The sequence below is a fragment of the Brassica napus genome, chromosome C9, assembly GCF_020379485.1.
Source record: "Brassica napus cultivar Da-Ae chromosome C9, Da-Ae, whole genome shotgun sequence".
Taxonomy (NCBI): Eukaryota; Viridiplantae; Streptophyta; class Magnoliopsida; order Brassicales; family Brassicaceae; genus Brassica; species Brassica napus.
Window position 1 is genome coordinate 43,928,131 of NC_063452.1, and position 14,893 is coordinate 43,943,023.

The window sequence follows — 14,893 nt, forward strand, 5'->3', positions numbered from 1 at the left end:
TATATCTCATGACAAGCCTCTGGTGATAGTCTCCGACCGGCACAAGGCCATTAAAAGTGCGTGTGATAAGGTGTTTCCTTGGGCAACCCGAGGAATATGTTATTATCACCTTCAAGATAACATTGTCAAAAAATTTAAAGGGAAACATCTCATGTACTTGGTGAAAGGGGCTGCTTATGCTCACACGGTTTACGATTTTGACCGGTACATGGCTGAGATACGGAGTGCAAACCCGGAACTTGCAACGTATTTGGAGAAAGCCGACGTCAGGCTATGGTCAAGGGTTTATTGTAAGGGGAACATGTTCAACATAAAAACAAGCAACATTGCTGAATCTATTAATTCTGCACTGAAGCGAGCAAGAGGATTTCCGATTACATTCCTGCTGGAGTTCATAAGGCAGAAGTTAGGAAAATGGTATCGGAAAAGGAGACAAGATGCTTTGAGTCTCACAACTGAACATAGCGGGGGTGTTGAATACTTGCTTGCTGTTCGAGAAGAGATAGCGGATACGATGACGGTCGAACCAATTGATGGATGGCATTTCTTTGTCAAAGGTGGCAAAATGGACTGTGTGGTTGATTTGGAACATGCAAAGTGTGATTGTGGTGTCTATGGAGTGGAGAAAATACCTTGCTCTCATGCTATAGTTGCTGGAACACATGCTGGTTTGCATATCTCCACACTTGTATGTCCACTGTACTCAAAGAATTATCTGTATGCAGGATACTCAGAGAATATATATCCTATCGTGTCACAACATATTGAGGAACGAGAATGCTTTCCTCCAGAACTAAAGCGTGGTCGGGGGAGACCGAAGAAATCAAGATGGCAATCTTGGTTGGAGCTATCTAGGGTGAGAGGACACAAACCCAGGAAGAAACACAGGGCACGGAGATGCTCAAACTGCAAGGAAACTGGTCATACGAAACCACAATGTACACAACCAGTTGACTAGTTGTCCAGACGACCTAAATTTAAGTCGTCCAGTCTTGATTACCCGTCCAGACGACTAAATTTTTAGTCGTCCAGTGTATTTTATTTTTAGACGACCTTCTACTAAGTCGTCCAGTGTATTTTATTTTTAGACGACCTTCTACTATCCCTTCAAGTGTATTTTATTTTTAGACTACCTTCTACTATCCCTTCAAGTGTATTTTATTTTTAGACTACCTTCTACTATCCCTTCAATTGTATTTTATTTTTAGACTACCTTCTACTAAGTCGTCCAGTGTATTTTATTTTTAGAAGTCCAGTGTAAGTCGTCCAGTGTATTTTATTTTTAGAAGTCCAGTGTAAGTCGTCCAGTTGGAAAACCTTCCAGACGACTTATAATAAGTCGTCCAAACCTTCTAGACGACTTATTTGTAAGTCGTCCAGTTGGAAAACCTTCCAGACGACTTATAATAAGTCGTCCAAACCTTCTAGACGACTTATTTGTAAGTCGTCCAGTTGAAAAACCTTCCAGGCGACTTATTTCTTCCAGACAACTTATATATTTACAAATCTATACAAAGACAAGCTGAAATACAAATACTTCGCTCGTTAAAAAATCATGTTCAAATACAAAGACAAGTTCAAATACAAACACAAATCTAATCATACATGCCCACAAACTTATCACCATCCACATTTTCTTTCAAATGCTGATCAACAAGCTCCTTCCATATATCCACCGCCATATTATCCCTCATTTTCTTCGCGTTGCACCTAGCAAAGTCTTTAGGGTCAAAGGAGACCCCAAGAGCATGACATTCAATGTACTTTACAGCGTACACGCCACAATCACCATTGTTGGCTGTGGGTACACCTTTCAGCGGTCTCTCATATGTGTATGGCTCCAACCCGTATTTGACCCGTATTTCGTCGGTGGCTGCGCACTCAACAAGCAGATAAGGGACCATCTGGAGAAAAGGCTCCATTATCGCATCCCATGCGTCTGGTACACTAGATGAAGGTATGCTGTCCCAGACGACTATGTGCCTCTTAGGGATCGATATCCAAATAGGAACCCAATGCTTGTCGTTCAAGTTCACTGGCGCATAGATATCATCAATGTCCTCCCCCCACTTCTTGTTTGATTGGCAAAATGAAGGTATTGATCCGTCATAAAAATTCAACGCCCCACCAGGTAGAACTCTTCCTAAACCTTTGTAATCAGGTTCCGATGTTTTGAAGAGCTGATACTGCTCTCTCCAAGACTGGGAAAAGTTGTGATCCAGGAAGCACATTCGCTCGCTCCTGAAAGCTTGTGGGTTCTCCTGATACCTCTGCCTTAGCACATTAATCCAAGCATCTATATGCTGCATATTAAATATAACAAGTTAGAAGTTACCAGACGACTTAAATATAAGTCGTCTACGTGGTCGATTTATCTTTAAGTCGTCTGGAAAGTAGTCTACTTGGACGACTTTGTAGACGACTTAAATCGTGTGCAGAAGACTTACGCAGTCTTCCAGCCATTCTCTGGCTGTCCGGAGGAAGTGGTACCACCTTGTTGGTGATGTACGTGGTTTGTCCTCAGTCTTAGTTGAATAATGACTGCAAACAAAAAAGCAATCAGTTTTGGACGACTAAATCAAGCTATTATGGGTAAAGCAATCACTTACGGATCAGTTTTCAACCAATCAGCGAGTTCCTTCAACTTAACTTTGTTTACTGGCGGAAATGGATTATAGGCTGCCACTTTATCTTTTTTTTTCTCTGCCGTATAAGGAGATCTCACAGTGGGAGCAGGTTTCTTCGCTCGTTTACTCTTTGCACGCTTGTCCAATACAACCAGGCTCGGTTCTGAAACTGGATCGCTTGGCTCGGTGGAAGCGAGGCTCGGTTGTTGATCGGTGGAAGCGAGGCTCGGTTGTTGATCGGTGGAAGCGAGGCTCGGTTGGTGATCGGTGGAAGTGACAACAACAATCTCTTTGGAGGTGACACCATCTGCTTTATCCTCCGGCAAGATCTTATATACCGAGTTCGCCTCGGTTGCTGTATCCTCCGGCAACCATCTCTGCAATAAAAGTTGCACACAAGTTAACCCTGGACGACTTAAATAAAAGTTGTCTGGATGACTAGTTGACCCTGGACGACTTAAATATAAATCGTCTGGACGACTAGTTGACCCTGGACGACTTAAAATTAAGTCTTCCGTGGTCAACTAGTCGTCCAGACAACTTACGTTTAAGTCGTCCAGGGTCAACTAGTCGTCCAGACAACTTTTACAGTCGTCTGGACAACTAGTTAACCCTGGATTTGATACTAACCTCTTTGATTTGAGGAGGCTGTTTCTTTTGAGGAGGAGGCTGTTTCTTTTGAGGAGGAGGAGGAGGCTTGTTACTAACCACGGTTTCATTGGCATGAGGGGTAGCCTGTTTGTTACTACCCCCGGTTTCTTTGGCAAGAGGGGTAGGCTGTTTATCTTGAGGGGTAGCCTGATTGGTTAGAGGTGGAGGGGTAGCCTGATTGGTGACACCAACCTTCTTCTCCACAGCTTCCGATCTATCGGACAACTTCCTAAACTCCCTGATGCACTTCTTAAACCCTTCTTTCATGCAGTCAGCTACGCCCTTGAACATAATTTCCAAATCCTCTCTGGTCACCCCTCTAGCCTCTTCTCTAGCCTCTTCACTAGCCACTTTAGGAGCCTCTATACGAGCTTTCTTCCGAGGTCTTGGATTGTCTTCCTCCTCCTCCTCCTCCTCCTCCAACACAACCATCTCTTTGGCTTTCTTCGATGGAGTCACAACCTTAGGTTTTGTATAGACCTTAGTACCAGTGACTTCCCAGCAATCCATGGTCCACTTCCACGGTCTCCGCTCATACATGACTTTAATGATGTTCTCCGCGGGCAGGTCCTCAACATCAGAGTCCCATTTTGGCCACATTTCACTAATGTCCTTCTCAACAAAGTTGATCACGCGGGTCTGCAGTAAATAGAAGAATCGAGTTAGATATTTGAAAAAAAATACTAAATAGACGACTTAATTAAGTCGTCCGATAAGTCGTCCAGCTGGGAGGACTTTCCAAACGACTTAATTAAGTCGTCCGATAAGTCGTCCAGCTGGGAAGACTTTCCAGACGACTTAATTAAGTCGTCCGATAAGTCGTCCAGCTGGACGACCTTCCAGACGACTTATTATAAGTCGTCTGCGCAGTCTTTTGGATTGAAGTAAATACCTGACTCAAGATAGCAGCTTTCATTGATCTGCGGCCTCTGCTGCCCTCGTAAGCCAGTATCGGTGGAGACGGACTGTCTGCTCTGGGACCACCAATACTAGCACCCAATTCCGGCATAGCTGTGTACGCCCAGACCTGAAGAACTTGTATAAACCCATCCACGGTGTAACAGCCAGTAATTTCTTTGTTCCACAAAGAGTCCATCAGCACCTTAAACGCGACTCTCCCCCATGGATAATTCTCAAACCGTTCTAAATCCATCACTAGCCTTGCCAGAGTAGATCGTGTAGCGGTTGAAAACTTTCTCCCTTCAATGAATCCAGTGAAGATGGAGAGGTACGCGAGCCGCTTGCGATCTTCCCTGGACCAATCCCCGCATCTCTTCAGTGCTGCTATTATCTGATCAGTAGTTGGCCCAGCTTCCAGATGAACTCCCAGCATCCCCCAGAAAGAAACCATCTCTTGGGTAACGTCACATTTTGGTGTCTCAAGGTCCTCGATGTACTCGCAGTTTAGACCAGTGAGGTTTTCAAACTCTAACAGTGAAAACCTCAAAGGTTCAGGACCAACGAGAGACCACATCTCATACTTCTTCTTAATGTCCAGCTTGAAACTGAGCATGTAGTGAACCAGCCTTGAAGCCCAACCAAATCCCTGCTCCTTGAACTTGATGAAAACTCCCAAACTCGACTCCTTGAACTCTTCAAATTCGTCATCAGTAAGAGCTTCCCTAAGAGCAGTATGCAACTTGCTGTTATCCGTATGATACGAAATGCTATTGTGGGCTTCTGGCTCTTCCCCTGATGTGTATAACCTACGGGGGAGTTCTGGAATATCCATCCTTTTTGTCTGCAAAATAATCAAAGACAACAATATAAGTCCAGACGACTTAGTAGACGACTTAAATTTAAGTCGTCTGGAAAGTCTTCCAAATGGACGACTTATATTTAAGTCATCTACTAAGTCGTCCAGTTGGAAGACTTTCCAGACGACTTAAATTACTTACAAGTCTTCCAGTACAAAGCGGACCTGATTAGTCGCAGAAGGAGTTGGAGTACTCGTCATTGCGGTTATAGATCTGAAAAAATAAACGTGAAACGGTGAGAATGAGTAAATTGATAGAGACAACGTTTTATGTTCATCTTTTCCTCGAGATTGATGACTTATCGGCGTTAGGGTTTACAGAGAAACGGCGCTAAGGTTTACAGAGAAGAAGCGGCGGCGCTAGGGTTTAGAAGAAGCGGCGGCGCTAGTGTTTAGAGGAAGCGGCGGTGAGAACGTTGGTGACCACGGTGGCGAGGGCGACGGTTTGTTCGGAAATAGTGGAAGCGGCGACGCTAGGGTTTAGAGGAATCGGCGGCGCTAGGGTTTAGAGGAATCGGCGGCGCTAGGGTTAGAAGAAGCTGCGGCGACAACGGTGAGAATGAAGTGAGATAGATAGCCGACGTTGAGAACGATGGTTTGTTCGGAAATCGTGGGAATTCGAAATCGCCTTTGAGAGAGAACTGTTAGGGTTTCTGAATTTCGCGAAAAATGAAACAAAAAAAGAAAAAATCACCTTATATATTGGGTAAATAATCCGGTTAGCTTTAAAAGTACATTGGTAAACTTTAAGGTTTGGTCCGGTTTAGACGACTTATTCTGGCTGATAATGTACAACAGACGACTTAATATTTAGTCGTCTGTTTTCAGACGACAAAATATTAAGTCGTCCTAGACCCTAAAATGAACCCCTAAACTAAAATGACTAGATTAACTAACTAACCACGTTATAAAATCAAATTATACTTAAATAGTGTTTACTATACACAGAAATGAACACGCATAAGTAATTTTAAAAATTTTCAAAAACGGTTTTAATGCTTTCCAAAATCTAACCCTAAGAACACATACAATACTACAACATATGTTGATGAAACATAAACTAAAGAATATCATGACTCACTACTTTCACTCATCTATGCTGAAAACAATTGAAATTTGTTATATCTTAATTTATACCTCCTAAGACATATGTTAATTACATAATTCTCATTTTTCACTTATCAAAATATTTTTTACAAAATTTTTATATTATGTTTAAGACTAACTGTCCAGACGACTTTCAGTTAAGTCGTCTGGACGACTTATTTGCAAGTCGTCTAAACAGACGACTTGCGAGGGGTAGAAACGTAAAAAAAATTCCGTTTTTTTGTTTGGTCACAAGGGGATAGTTGTAATTTCAATAGCCTTTTAGGTTACTTTTGCATTTGACCCAAGTTGGGGTATTGTTTTGGGTTTAACTCCAAGTTTTGAGTCACACTTGGCAATTCTCCCGTAGTAGTAAGCTATATAAGCAGTATAATGCATAAACTATATGATGTAGAAGCTCTCATTTATGTATTTAATAATTTGATTGGTATAGTAGTAAATGATTCATATATAAAATTAATATATGGTATATAGTTTATTTATTTCCAACTAATATATATATATATATATATATATATATATATATATATTTATAATATATATATTATTATATATATATATATATTTATTTATTTATTTATTTATAATATATATATTATTATGTGTTTTTGTTATTAAAAAATAATGAATCATATATCATTATATAAATTGAATTATATTTTTAATGTGAAATTTTATTATATTTAAAATTTTAAATATACAAATTTTTTTTTTTGATATAATCATAATTTTATATTATTTAATAAAATAAAATATATTTTTTTTAACTTTTACATATTTTATATGCAAATGTTTTACCAAAACCTTCATTTGAGAATATTGAGCAAAGAGCATTCGGAAAACGTTATCATCTTGTAAATGTATTCCAAAATGTTTTTCTAAAAATTGTTGATTGAGTAAGAAAATGCATAGTGGTTATGTTATGTTAATGTTTTACCAATCAAAGCCTTAACAAGCATATAAGACAGATAAGAACTAGAAGGTGGAAATGAACCACATGGCCATCTCATATGATGTGTATGTTTCCACTTTGAAGTTGTTGTCTTGATTCCCAATTCTATGTTTATTTTGTGATGCTCTGGGACAAAGTTTGTTTTGTACGATTACGTCTGATGTAGTATTTCAACCAAAACATCATTCATATCTTAACACAATTATAATATCTCAAGAATCCCTTAAGTTCAAAATTACTTTTCAATTTTTAGAAAAGGTAAAAAGATATACCAAATGTTAACGCTTTCGACCAAAAAAAATATTTATGCCTCACCAAGTTTTTATTGAATCTCAGTGAAAGTACGCAAATACATACATTTTGGTTAATGTGCTGCTTTGGAGATCAGTTGAGAAGTTAACTAGTTTTGTTGATATCAACCGTAAACGCATGTGGTGCCGATTATTGGTGAACAATCACAAAAATGTTATAATCGCTTTGTTAACTTTTAAAAACCAGCAAGTGTTTGCAGATGAATAAATAAAAACCATTATTTAAAATAAAATTTAAATTTAAACTATGATATTATGAATACATTTCATTTAAAATATTGTCAACATGATACGTCAAGCTGTTGTATATAGTGATTAAAAGGTTTTTCATAACTTATCATTTTTGTATGTTGATTTGAGGTCATAATTATTTGGATCTTCTTTTTTGGTCAAGTGAACAAACTAATATATAAACTCTAATTTCGTTGACCTTCATAGTGAAAGCATTTTGAACTTGAAAGTAATTTTACTTGACAACCCAACATTATTGAGATACTATGACAAGATGTTACAAACCATCTTATTCCGTTTGTCTATCTATCTTGTTGATAAATGATTTGATTAAGATTTTACAAAAGATAAGTAAAACGGTTTCTTTTTCATATAATTTTTTTCGGTTTATTTAGCTCTATCTTGTTGTGTTTTCATTTTTTTTCTCTTGTATTGTTTAGAGGTTACTGTCATTATGGGGATATCTTAGTTGGGAGAACGTCAGACTGAAGATTTGAAGGTCCAGTGTTTGATCCACGCTCACTGCATTTTCCCTAAAAGTTTTGTTCTCGAGGCCAAAATGATTATGAAAAAATGTGTGTCTTTGTTCCTCAATCTTGAATTAAACAAAAAGGAGAAATAGGTTTCTTTCTTGTTTCTAAAAAATAGCATTCTTCTTTGTTTCTAAACAAGTATCACATTTAGAATCCAAAATTCACGATTCTTACATCACAACTTCGGTTAACATTGCTGTTAAACGTTCTTTGAGAGAGACGACAATCTACAAGTGTGTTGACTGCTTTGAGTTTCCCAAAACCTTTCACACCTTAAAACCTTTACACTCAAAAGAACATGGCCCTGTTCGGAACGAAGACTCTGCGGCAGCGATATGGACGACCAGAAAATGACACGGGCAACTGTAAACTGCTACACTGATGAGACAGAAAACAGAAGCCAGCGGCTGAAAGTTAATTTGAGAGCTCGGAAATGATGATGCTATATTAAATCGGCGATCTAAAGTATGTCTCATCTAAATAAAATGAACGCGACTAAACTGAAGGGAAAGAAATCAGTTACAAGTTTTATATTTTGGTCGCTGCCGGTACTCGCAGAGTCTATACGCCGAACAAGGCCCATGTCTTGTTGGTGTATGCTCCACGCCTCCATCTTTTTATGGATTCACTTCCCAAGCGATGAATCTCTAGTATAGGAAGGTTACCTAAGGCATATTATCAAAGCTATACATTTTTTGTTTGCTAAAGTCGTAATGTTGTATGGATCATTAATTTGGTTTTAATTTTGATCCATACAACATTACGGTTTTGATCGTACATAATTAGAATTTGTTGCTAGGTCTCTTCCTCTAAACTAATTGATTATTCCATGAAGTTTCCATCTACAGCTGGAGAATATACATATTGGGAGTGATTGGTTAGGCTGTAAGAGGTGATTTTAGCTTTAATTTTTATCTACAGCCTTAAAAATCATCAATCATGCTTTATATTAGTTTTTAAGACTACAATAAAAAAAATAAAGCTAGAGCTAGAAAAACAAAAAAAAAGGCTGTAAAATTCTTATTTTCTAAAGCCTCGTAAGAAATTTTAAAGTTACATCCCTTTAAACTAAATAAAAAAATCTTAAAGTCTAAATTCTAAAGTAAATTTCTACGGTTGCAGCTCAACCAATCACTCTCAATAATTGATTCTTACTTGGTTAAAGCTTACTTTCATTACATAGATTGTCTAGAGATGGAATAGATTCTCAGCTGCAATGGCTTCATCTGGGTAGGGGAACAAATCCGAGACATAAATCCTATAAATTTAAGTGATGAGATGATCTCATCCTCTACCAAGAACACATGAAAATAACAAAGCTATATCTACATTTGAGACACAACAAAACATTATGAGAACATGGAATGCCATTATGCCATGTGGGCATATGTAATATAGGCTTCACAGTGACAATAAAACTGATAATGGAAACTGCTAAGTGTTCACTAAAGCAACACCAAAAATATAGACATATAGGACATGTTTGGATCAGAGTTTCACGTTGTGGCCAGAGAACAAAGCTGGAAGAAACAGTCACACACAAAGGAATTGAATATTTTGGATCAGAGTTTCATGTTTGGATCAGAGTTTCACGTTGTGGCCATCAATGCTTCTTTTCTTGAACTTTTTTACAAATTTTCATAATATTTTGGAAAAAAAATAGATAATTATATAGTACTAACACTTTTATTCTTACGATATCCAAATCATTCATCAATATAATTTTTGCATGAATTGAATTATACAAAGTTTAACCTGTTTTAACTAATTTGAAATCTTCTTGTCCTTTTGTGTATAGTGTTAAACACATTTTGTTGGACCGCCTAATAGCCTCGTCATACTTTTTACCTTCTTTGAGCTCAGCTGTCAAAACATTTGTGATCTCAAGCAAATATTGTGTATCGCTTCTCGCATATCGCAACATAATTTGTGAGAGTGGTCGTTTTGTCCAGTCTTGAAGCTGCAATGAAAAGTTTGGCATATATAAGAAAGAAGAGACTGCACAAAAAACACACACACACAAAGTACACTCACATGTATTACTTGTCCGTGTTTACTTTGAAAATAGTTCGTAGTAAACCCTTAAGTGACTTTTGAGGCTTTTCCAATACCAAACAAACCTGTAAAACCAATTTAGAAAACAGAGAAACAACATAGATGCATACATTATTTACCGAATAAATAATGAACACAAAAAGTGTATACCGTGTAGGTATCAAAGAGATTGGCCAAATAGATATGGAAATCCCTTTGTAGCCAAGTAACATCATTTTGATCCCCATGAAACACCTAGAAGCACAAATCACACATTTAATATTCAAATAAGAATAATTGGGGTTAGATTATTTGACAAGATATATGAGATATCTGAAATTATGAAATATCTGAAGAAAGATTACCTTGCAAATCCTAGGAACATAGAAAACAGGACGAAGAAGTGCCGTTTCATCATGAAGTGCAATTGCGCCCACTAAATAATCCTCTTCTTTTGTAGAAATCTTCAAATTTCAGAGAAATATCAAACATCAAAGTTAAAAATTAAATAGAACGGAATTTGTAAACATTAACTAAAAGTTTAATTAACTGCATACAAACCCCAAGTATGATCTTAATTTTTTTGTTTCGTGTCAACAACGAAAATATTTTGCTTTGCAACGTGTTTGCGAGTCCCCTCAACTGCAAACTAGAATCGACCGACCCACATGCATTTTTTTGCACGGTCCTCTTTGGTGAATGATCTCCAAAAAACATGTTCTGCATTATCGGTCAAGGCACTAAACTCCTTGATAAAGAGATGACACTTCTCTGTTACAATTTTAAACATGTTTGGATCAGATTTTCGCGTTGTGGTCACAGAAAACGAAGCTGGAAGAAAAAAGTCAGAGGAAAACATGAAAGACCCCATCAAAGCTTATTTACTTTTATTTTACAAATTTTCATAATATTCTGGAGAATTTAGATATTTAAATAGTACTAACACTTTTATTCTTACGATACCCAAATCATTCATCAATATATTTTTTTCCATGTGCTAAATGCATGAATTAAATTATACAAAGTTTGACTTGTTTAAATTTTCATTATATTTTAATTTTTATTATATAATTCACAAGATCTCCGGAGTTATAAGCATAATATTTGGCCGGCTAATAAATTCTCTAGCAAATTCATGTTACCCTAGTGTAGTTATTGTTTTGTCAGATAAAAGTTGTCCCATATATTCGTTTTAATTCGTTACTTGGTATTCTGATTAATTTTTGCGTTGTCATGATTTTTCCTTTTTTCTGAACGTGGATGAAAACCAACAAATTCTAAGAGAATGGTTATCTTGTTTTTTTTTTAATATTTTTAAGTAGTAAATGTGAGTTAAGAGACAACATTAAGAAATCCAAACATTTATGTGGTCCAATGCAAAAATTCATCTTTTAATTATCACAAAAATCCCATTAAAACATTTGACTCATACATAAACATAACTTCCCAAGAATGTGTTGATGATGCCAAACCTCAAGTATCAAGATATCACCTGCTCTTTCATAAACAAGTTTGCTCTGAACTCTCTCCAATCTGTGTTAAGACCAAACGGCTTTGGAGTAGCGGAATCACCTGATATTTTCCCATTAGAAGGCTTGTTTTCGTGAGAAGCATCTCCTCCTTTAGGAACAAAACAGCTCCACGATTGTAAGAATCAGACAAAGATAAAAAGAAACAAGAGTAAACTCATAATAAATTAATCCCACATCATTGTGTAATCCAGATTTACCACTTCCTGAGCATCAACAATCCTCACAAAAATAATCACATTTCTAATTAGCTCAGAATCCTCAGATGTTATAAAAGCAACATAAAGTTTAGAAGCTAAAACAGAGTCTACAAAACATCATAAAAACCTCTATGGTCAGAACATTGCTTACCCAATAGATCAAGTAAAAAAAGTAAATTACAATGGTTAATGTGTGTTGAACAGTGAGCAGACAAAACATACCCGTCCTTCAGCCAGGTCCTGTGTCTCAATATTAACAACATTCATAGTCAATGTGAAACTTGGTTCACCAAGAAACTCCATATTACCTTGAGAAACTCTTCAAAACCCACATCACTGCTTGTATTATCAGAAGCATGTTCTTGCAGTATCTGTCTGATTTCGTCCTCCTTAAACGTTGCACTAATTGACTTTAACTTTGACAATAGAGAAGGGAGATCTTCTATGGTTATGTTTCCACTTGAATTCTTCAACGATACAAACTACACCACAAAAACCAAGATTGATGAGTATCATCCATCGTCTAGATTGCATCCATGTAAGGTATAGGAAGAAGATGAAAGAGAAAGAGAAGAGACCTCGGAATTGAGAGTACGAAGCTCGACTCGTGTGAACTGACTCTGTAACCATGGATCCGAAACGACAACACCCACGAACCCAGACATCTCCCTTTGATCACCATAGAGTCCTCTGTTTAGATTCTCCCTGTAAACGGATCATCGTACGCTTCACATGACTAGTTGAAAGGATTGATCTTTGTGGCTAAGAAAAAAAGAAACAAAAAAAGCACCGATTCGAAATTTTGTCCTTAATATAGCAAAGAAAACGTGACCATTACAACAAGACAAAACTCGGTGAACCGACCATTTTCTTGGTTTAGATAAGAACAAATACAACTCCATCACAAAATCTAAAAAGATGATCTCGAGAGATCAAAGATAGTCCCAAACGACATTGAAATCGATGCGGGGAGACAAAGTTTAAAAGAGACAAACTTTGTTCACATGAAGCAACCTAAAGAAGATGAAGGAACAGAGAGAAAGGTACGATTTTTTTTCTACTTCGTGTGTGCAATTAACTAAGCCGTGAAATGTGGATCGGTCTATACTTTCTTTTCTAACAGTTAGATTACTTCTTTTGTTACCTTTAAGATTTATATATAGGTATACATATTAAAGTTTTGTCTTCATTACATCTCTACAAAACCTATCTTAAAAAAGTCATAACAAAAGTAATTTCAAACGATGCTTAAGTTGGAGAAATAGTCACACTTTTACTTTGAAACGAAGTTTAAAACGTTAAGTGCAATTGTTTAATGGTGTCACCGCGAAGTTCGTCCAAAGGCACACACTTCCCTAAACATTGACCTGTATAATTAATTAAAATAATAGCCCCTTTCTCAAGCAAGCAATTTGACTTTTCACTCCTATAAATTCACAATCAACAATCCAACCCTCATCAATCATCATCACTAATACAATAAACTCTCACCATTTCTAATCAAAAACAAAAAAAAGATACAAAGATGGAGATCTCAAAAACCCTTTTGCTAGTGATTTCTCTCGTAGCTGCAACTTTATTCTTGCAAACCAAGGCAGCTGGAGTGTACTGTAGCAACCGTTATACTCGATGTTATCGCGAGTACATTCAATGTCCAGAGGAATGTCCAAGCACAACCGCCATGAACTCCAACAACAAAGTGTGCTACGCCGATTGCGACAGACCCCCTTGCAAATCCCAATGCCGCAGTAAGCTTTTCAGTTCCTTGACATACAAGTTTTCCACACATGTTTTTGTGCACTCTCTTTTGTATTTCTCAAGTACTGAATCATATGTTTTTTGTATAGTGAGGAAACCGAATTGCAACAGACCTGGATCAGCTTGTTATGACCCTAGGTTCATTGGAGGAGACGGCATTGTGTTCTACTTCCATGGAAAGAGCAATGAAGAGTTCAGCCTCGTCTCTGACTCTGACCTTCAGATCAATGGTAGGTTCATCGGTCACAGACCAGCTGGTCGCGACAGAGACTTCACATGGATCCAAGCTCTTGGCTTCCTCTTCAACTCCCACAAATTCTCTCTTGAAGCAGCAAATTCAGCCTCATGGAACAACGACGTCGATCATCTCAGGTTCACTTTCGATGGTCAAGACTTATCTGTTCCGGAAGAAACTCTCTTCACCTGGTTAGTATTTGATATAAAAATGAGTTATAAAACATGTTTTTAAGATTCTTGAAACCAATATGTGTTTTCTTTTATAACAGGTACTCACCAAACAAGGACATCAAGATTGAGAGAGTGACTATGAGAAACAGCGCGATCGTGACAATCAAAGACAAAGCCGAGATCATGGTCAATGTCGTTCCAGTGACAAAAGAAGACGACAGAATCCATGACTACAAAGTACCATCAGATGACTGTTTTGCACATCTCGAAGTTCAGTTCAAATTCTTCAACCTTTCACCAAATGTCGACGGAATCTTGGGACGAACCTACAAACCAGATTTCCAGAATCCAGCTAAGTCTGGAGTCGCAATGCCAGTGGTTGGTGGCGAAGACAGCTTCAAGACCTCGTCTCTACTCTCCAATGACTGTAAAACTTGCATTTTCTCTGAATCACAGGCAGAGATTGATATCGTTAAGTCAGAGATTGTGTATGCTACCTTGGATTGTACCAGTGGAGCGTCTTCTGGATACGGGATCGTCTGCAGAAAGTAAAGAAATCATATGAAAACAAAATTTGGCTTAAAAAGAATAATGTCAGAGAGCAATAGCTTTTGTTGGCGATGTTACAAAGTATAATAACTAAGTGAAGATGACATATGTTGTATTATTACTATGAAATGTATTTTTGTATATTGTATCATCCACCATGTATTATAATTTCAATTATTTTTTTAACCTAATCATTGTTAATGATATGTAACCTAATAAACACTGCTTAATGTACCAATCCATGCAT

At 37.3% G+C, this 14,893-nt stretch overlaps 2 protein-coding genes across 6 annotated transcripts; one reads left to right on the forward strand and one right to left on the reverse strand.

Moving 5' to 3' along the window:
- Positions 1-9,812: 9,812 nt before the first annotated feature.
- Positions 9,813-12,862, reverse strand: LOC106423172 (fimbrin-1-like). Of its 3 annotated transcripts, XR_007328568.1 has the most exons (7): positions 12,510-12,812; positions 12,154-12,413; positions 10,764-11,822; positions 10,568-10,666; positions 10,374-10,457; positions 10,203-10,288; positions 9,813-10,128 (listed from the first exon to the last, which is right to left on the reverse strand). XR_007328568.1 is itself a non-coding variant. In XM_013863907.3 (3 exons), the coding sequence occupies exons 1-3, from the start codon at positions 12,594-12,596 to the stop codon at positions 11,703-11,705; spliced, it is 381 nt and encodes a 126-aa protein (XP_013719361.1). In that variant the 5' UTR covers positions 12,597-12,862; the 3' UTR covers positions 11,548-11,702. The 3 variants fall into 3 exon arrangements, 1 of the variants encoding a protein (XP_013719361.1); XR_007328567.1 differs by having other exon boundaries at positions 10,764-12,413; XM_013863907.3 differs by lacking the exons at positions 9,813-10,128; positions 10,203-10,288; positions 10,374-10,457; positions 10,568-10,666 and having other exon boundaries at positions 11,548-11,822; positions 12,240-12,413; positions 12,510-12,862.
- Positions 12,789-14,837, forward strand: BNACNNG43430D. 3 transcript variants are annotated; one of them, XM_022711002.2, is made up of 4 exons: positions 12,789-12,974; positions 13,526-13,679; positions 13,779-14,115; positions 14,196-14,837. In XM_022711002.2, exons 1-4 carry the CDS (start codon positions 12,936-12,938, stop codon positions 14,647-14,649), a joined length of 984 nt encoding a protein of 327 aa, XP_022566723.1. In that variant the 5' UTR covers positions 12,789-12,935; the 3' UTR covers positions 14,650-14,837. The 3 variants fall into 3 exon arrangements, with proteins under 3 accessions (XP_022566723.1, XP_013719360.1, XP_013719359.1); XM_013863906.3 differs by having other exon boundaries at positions 12,792-12,974; positions 13,485-13,679; XM_013863905.3 differs by having other exon boundaries at positions 12,867-12,974; positions 13,449-13,679.
- The last annotated feature ends 56 nt before the right edge of the window (positions 14,838-14,893 follow it).

What these genes read in the sequence shown, in the direction of transcription:
- BNACNNG43430D (XM_013863905.3), top strand. Translation starts at nt 13,457, where the DNA reads ATGGAGATCTCAAAAACCCTTTTGCTAGTGATTTCTCTCGTAGCTGCA. An exon ending in TTGCAAATCCCAATGCCGCA is followed by an intron (nt 13,680 to 13,778) that starts GTAAGCTTTTCA and finishes TTTTTTGTATAG; the next exon opens with TGAGGAAACCGAATTGCAAC. An exon ending in GAAGAAACTCTCTTCACCTG is followed by an intron (nt 14,116 to 14,195) that starts GTTAGTATTTGA and finishes CTTTTATAACAG; the next exon opens with GTACTCACCAAACAAGGACA.
- LOC106423172 (XM_013863907.3), bottom strand. Translation starts at nt 12,596, where the DNA reads ATGTCTGGGTTCGTGGGTGTTGTCGTTTCGGATCCATGGTTACAGAGT. An exon ending in TTCGTACTCTCAATTCCGAG is followed by an intron (nt 12,414 to 12,509) that starts GTCTCTTCTCTT and finishes TTTGTGGTGTAG; the next exon opens with TTTGTATCGTTGAAGAATTC. An exon ending in GTTTTGAAGAGTTTCTCAAG is followed by an intron (nt 11,823 to 12,239) that starts GTAATATGGAGT and finishes TTGTTCCTAAAG; the next exon opens with GAGGAGATGCTTCTCACGAA.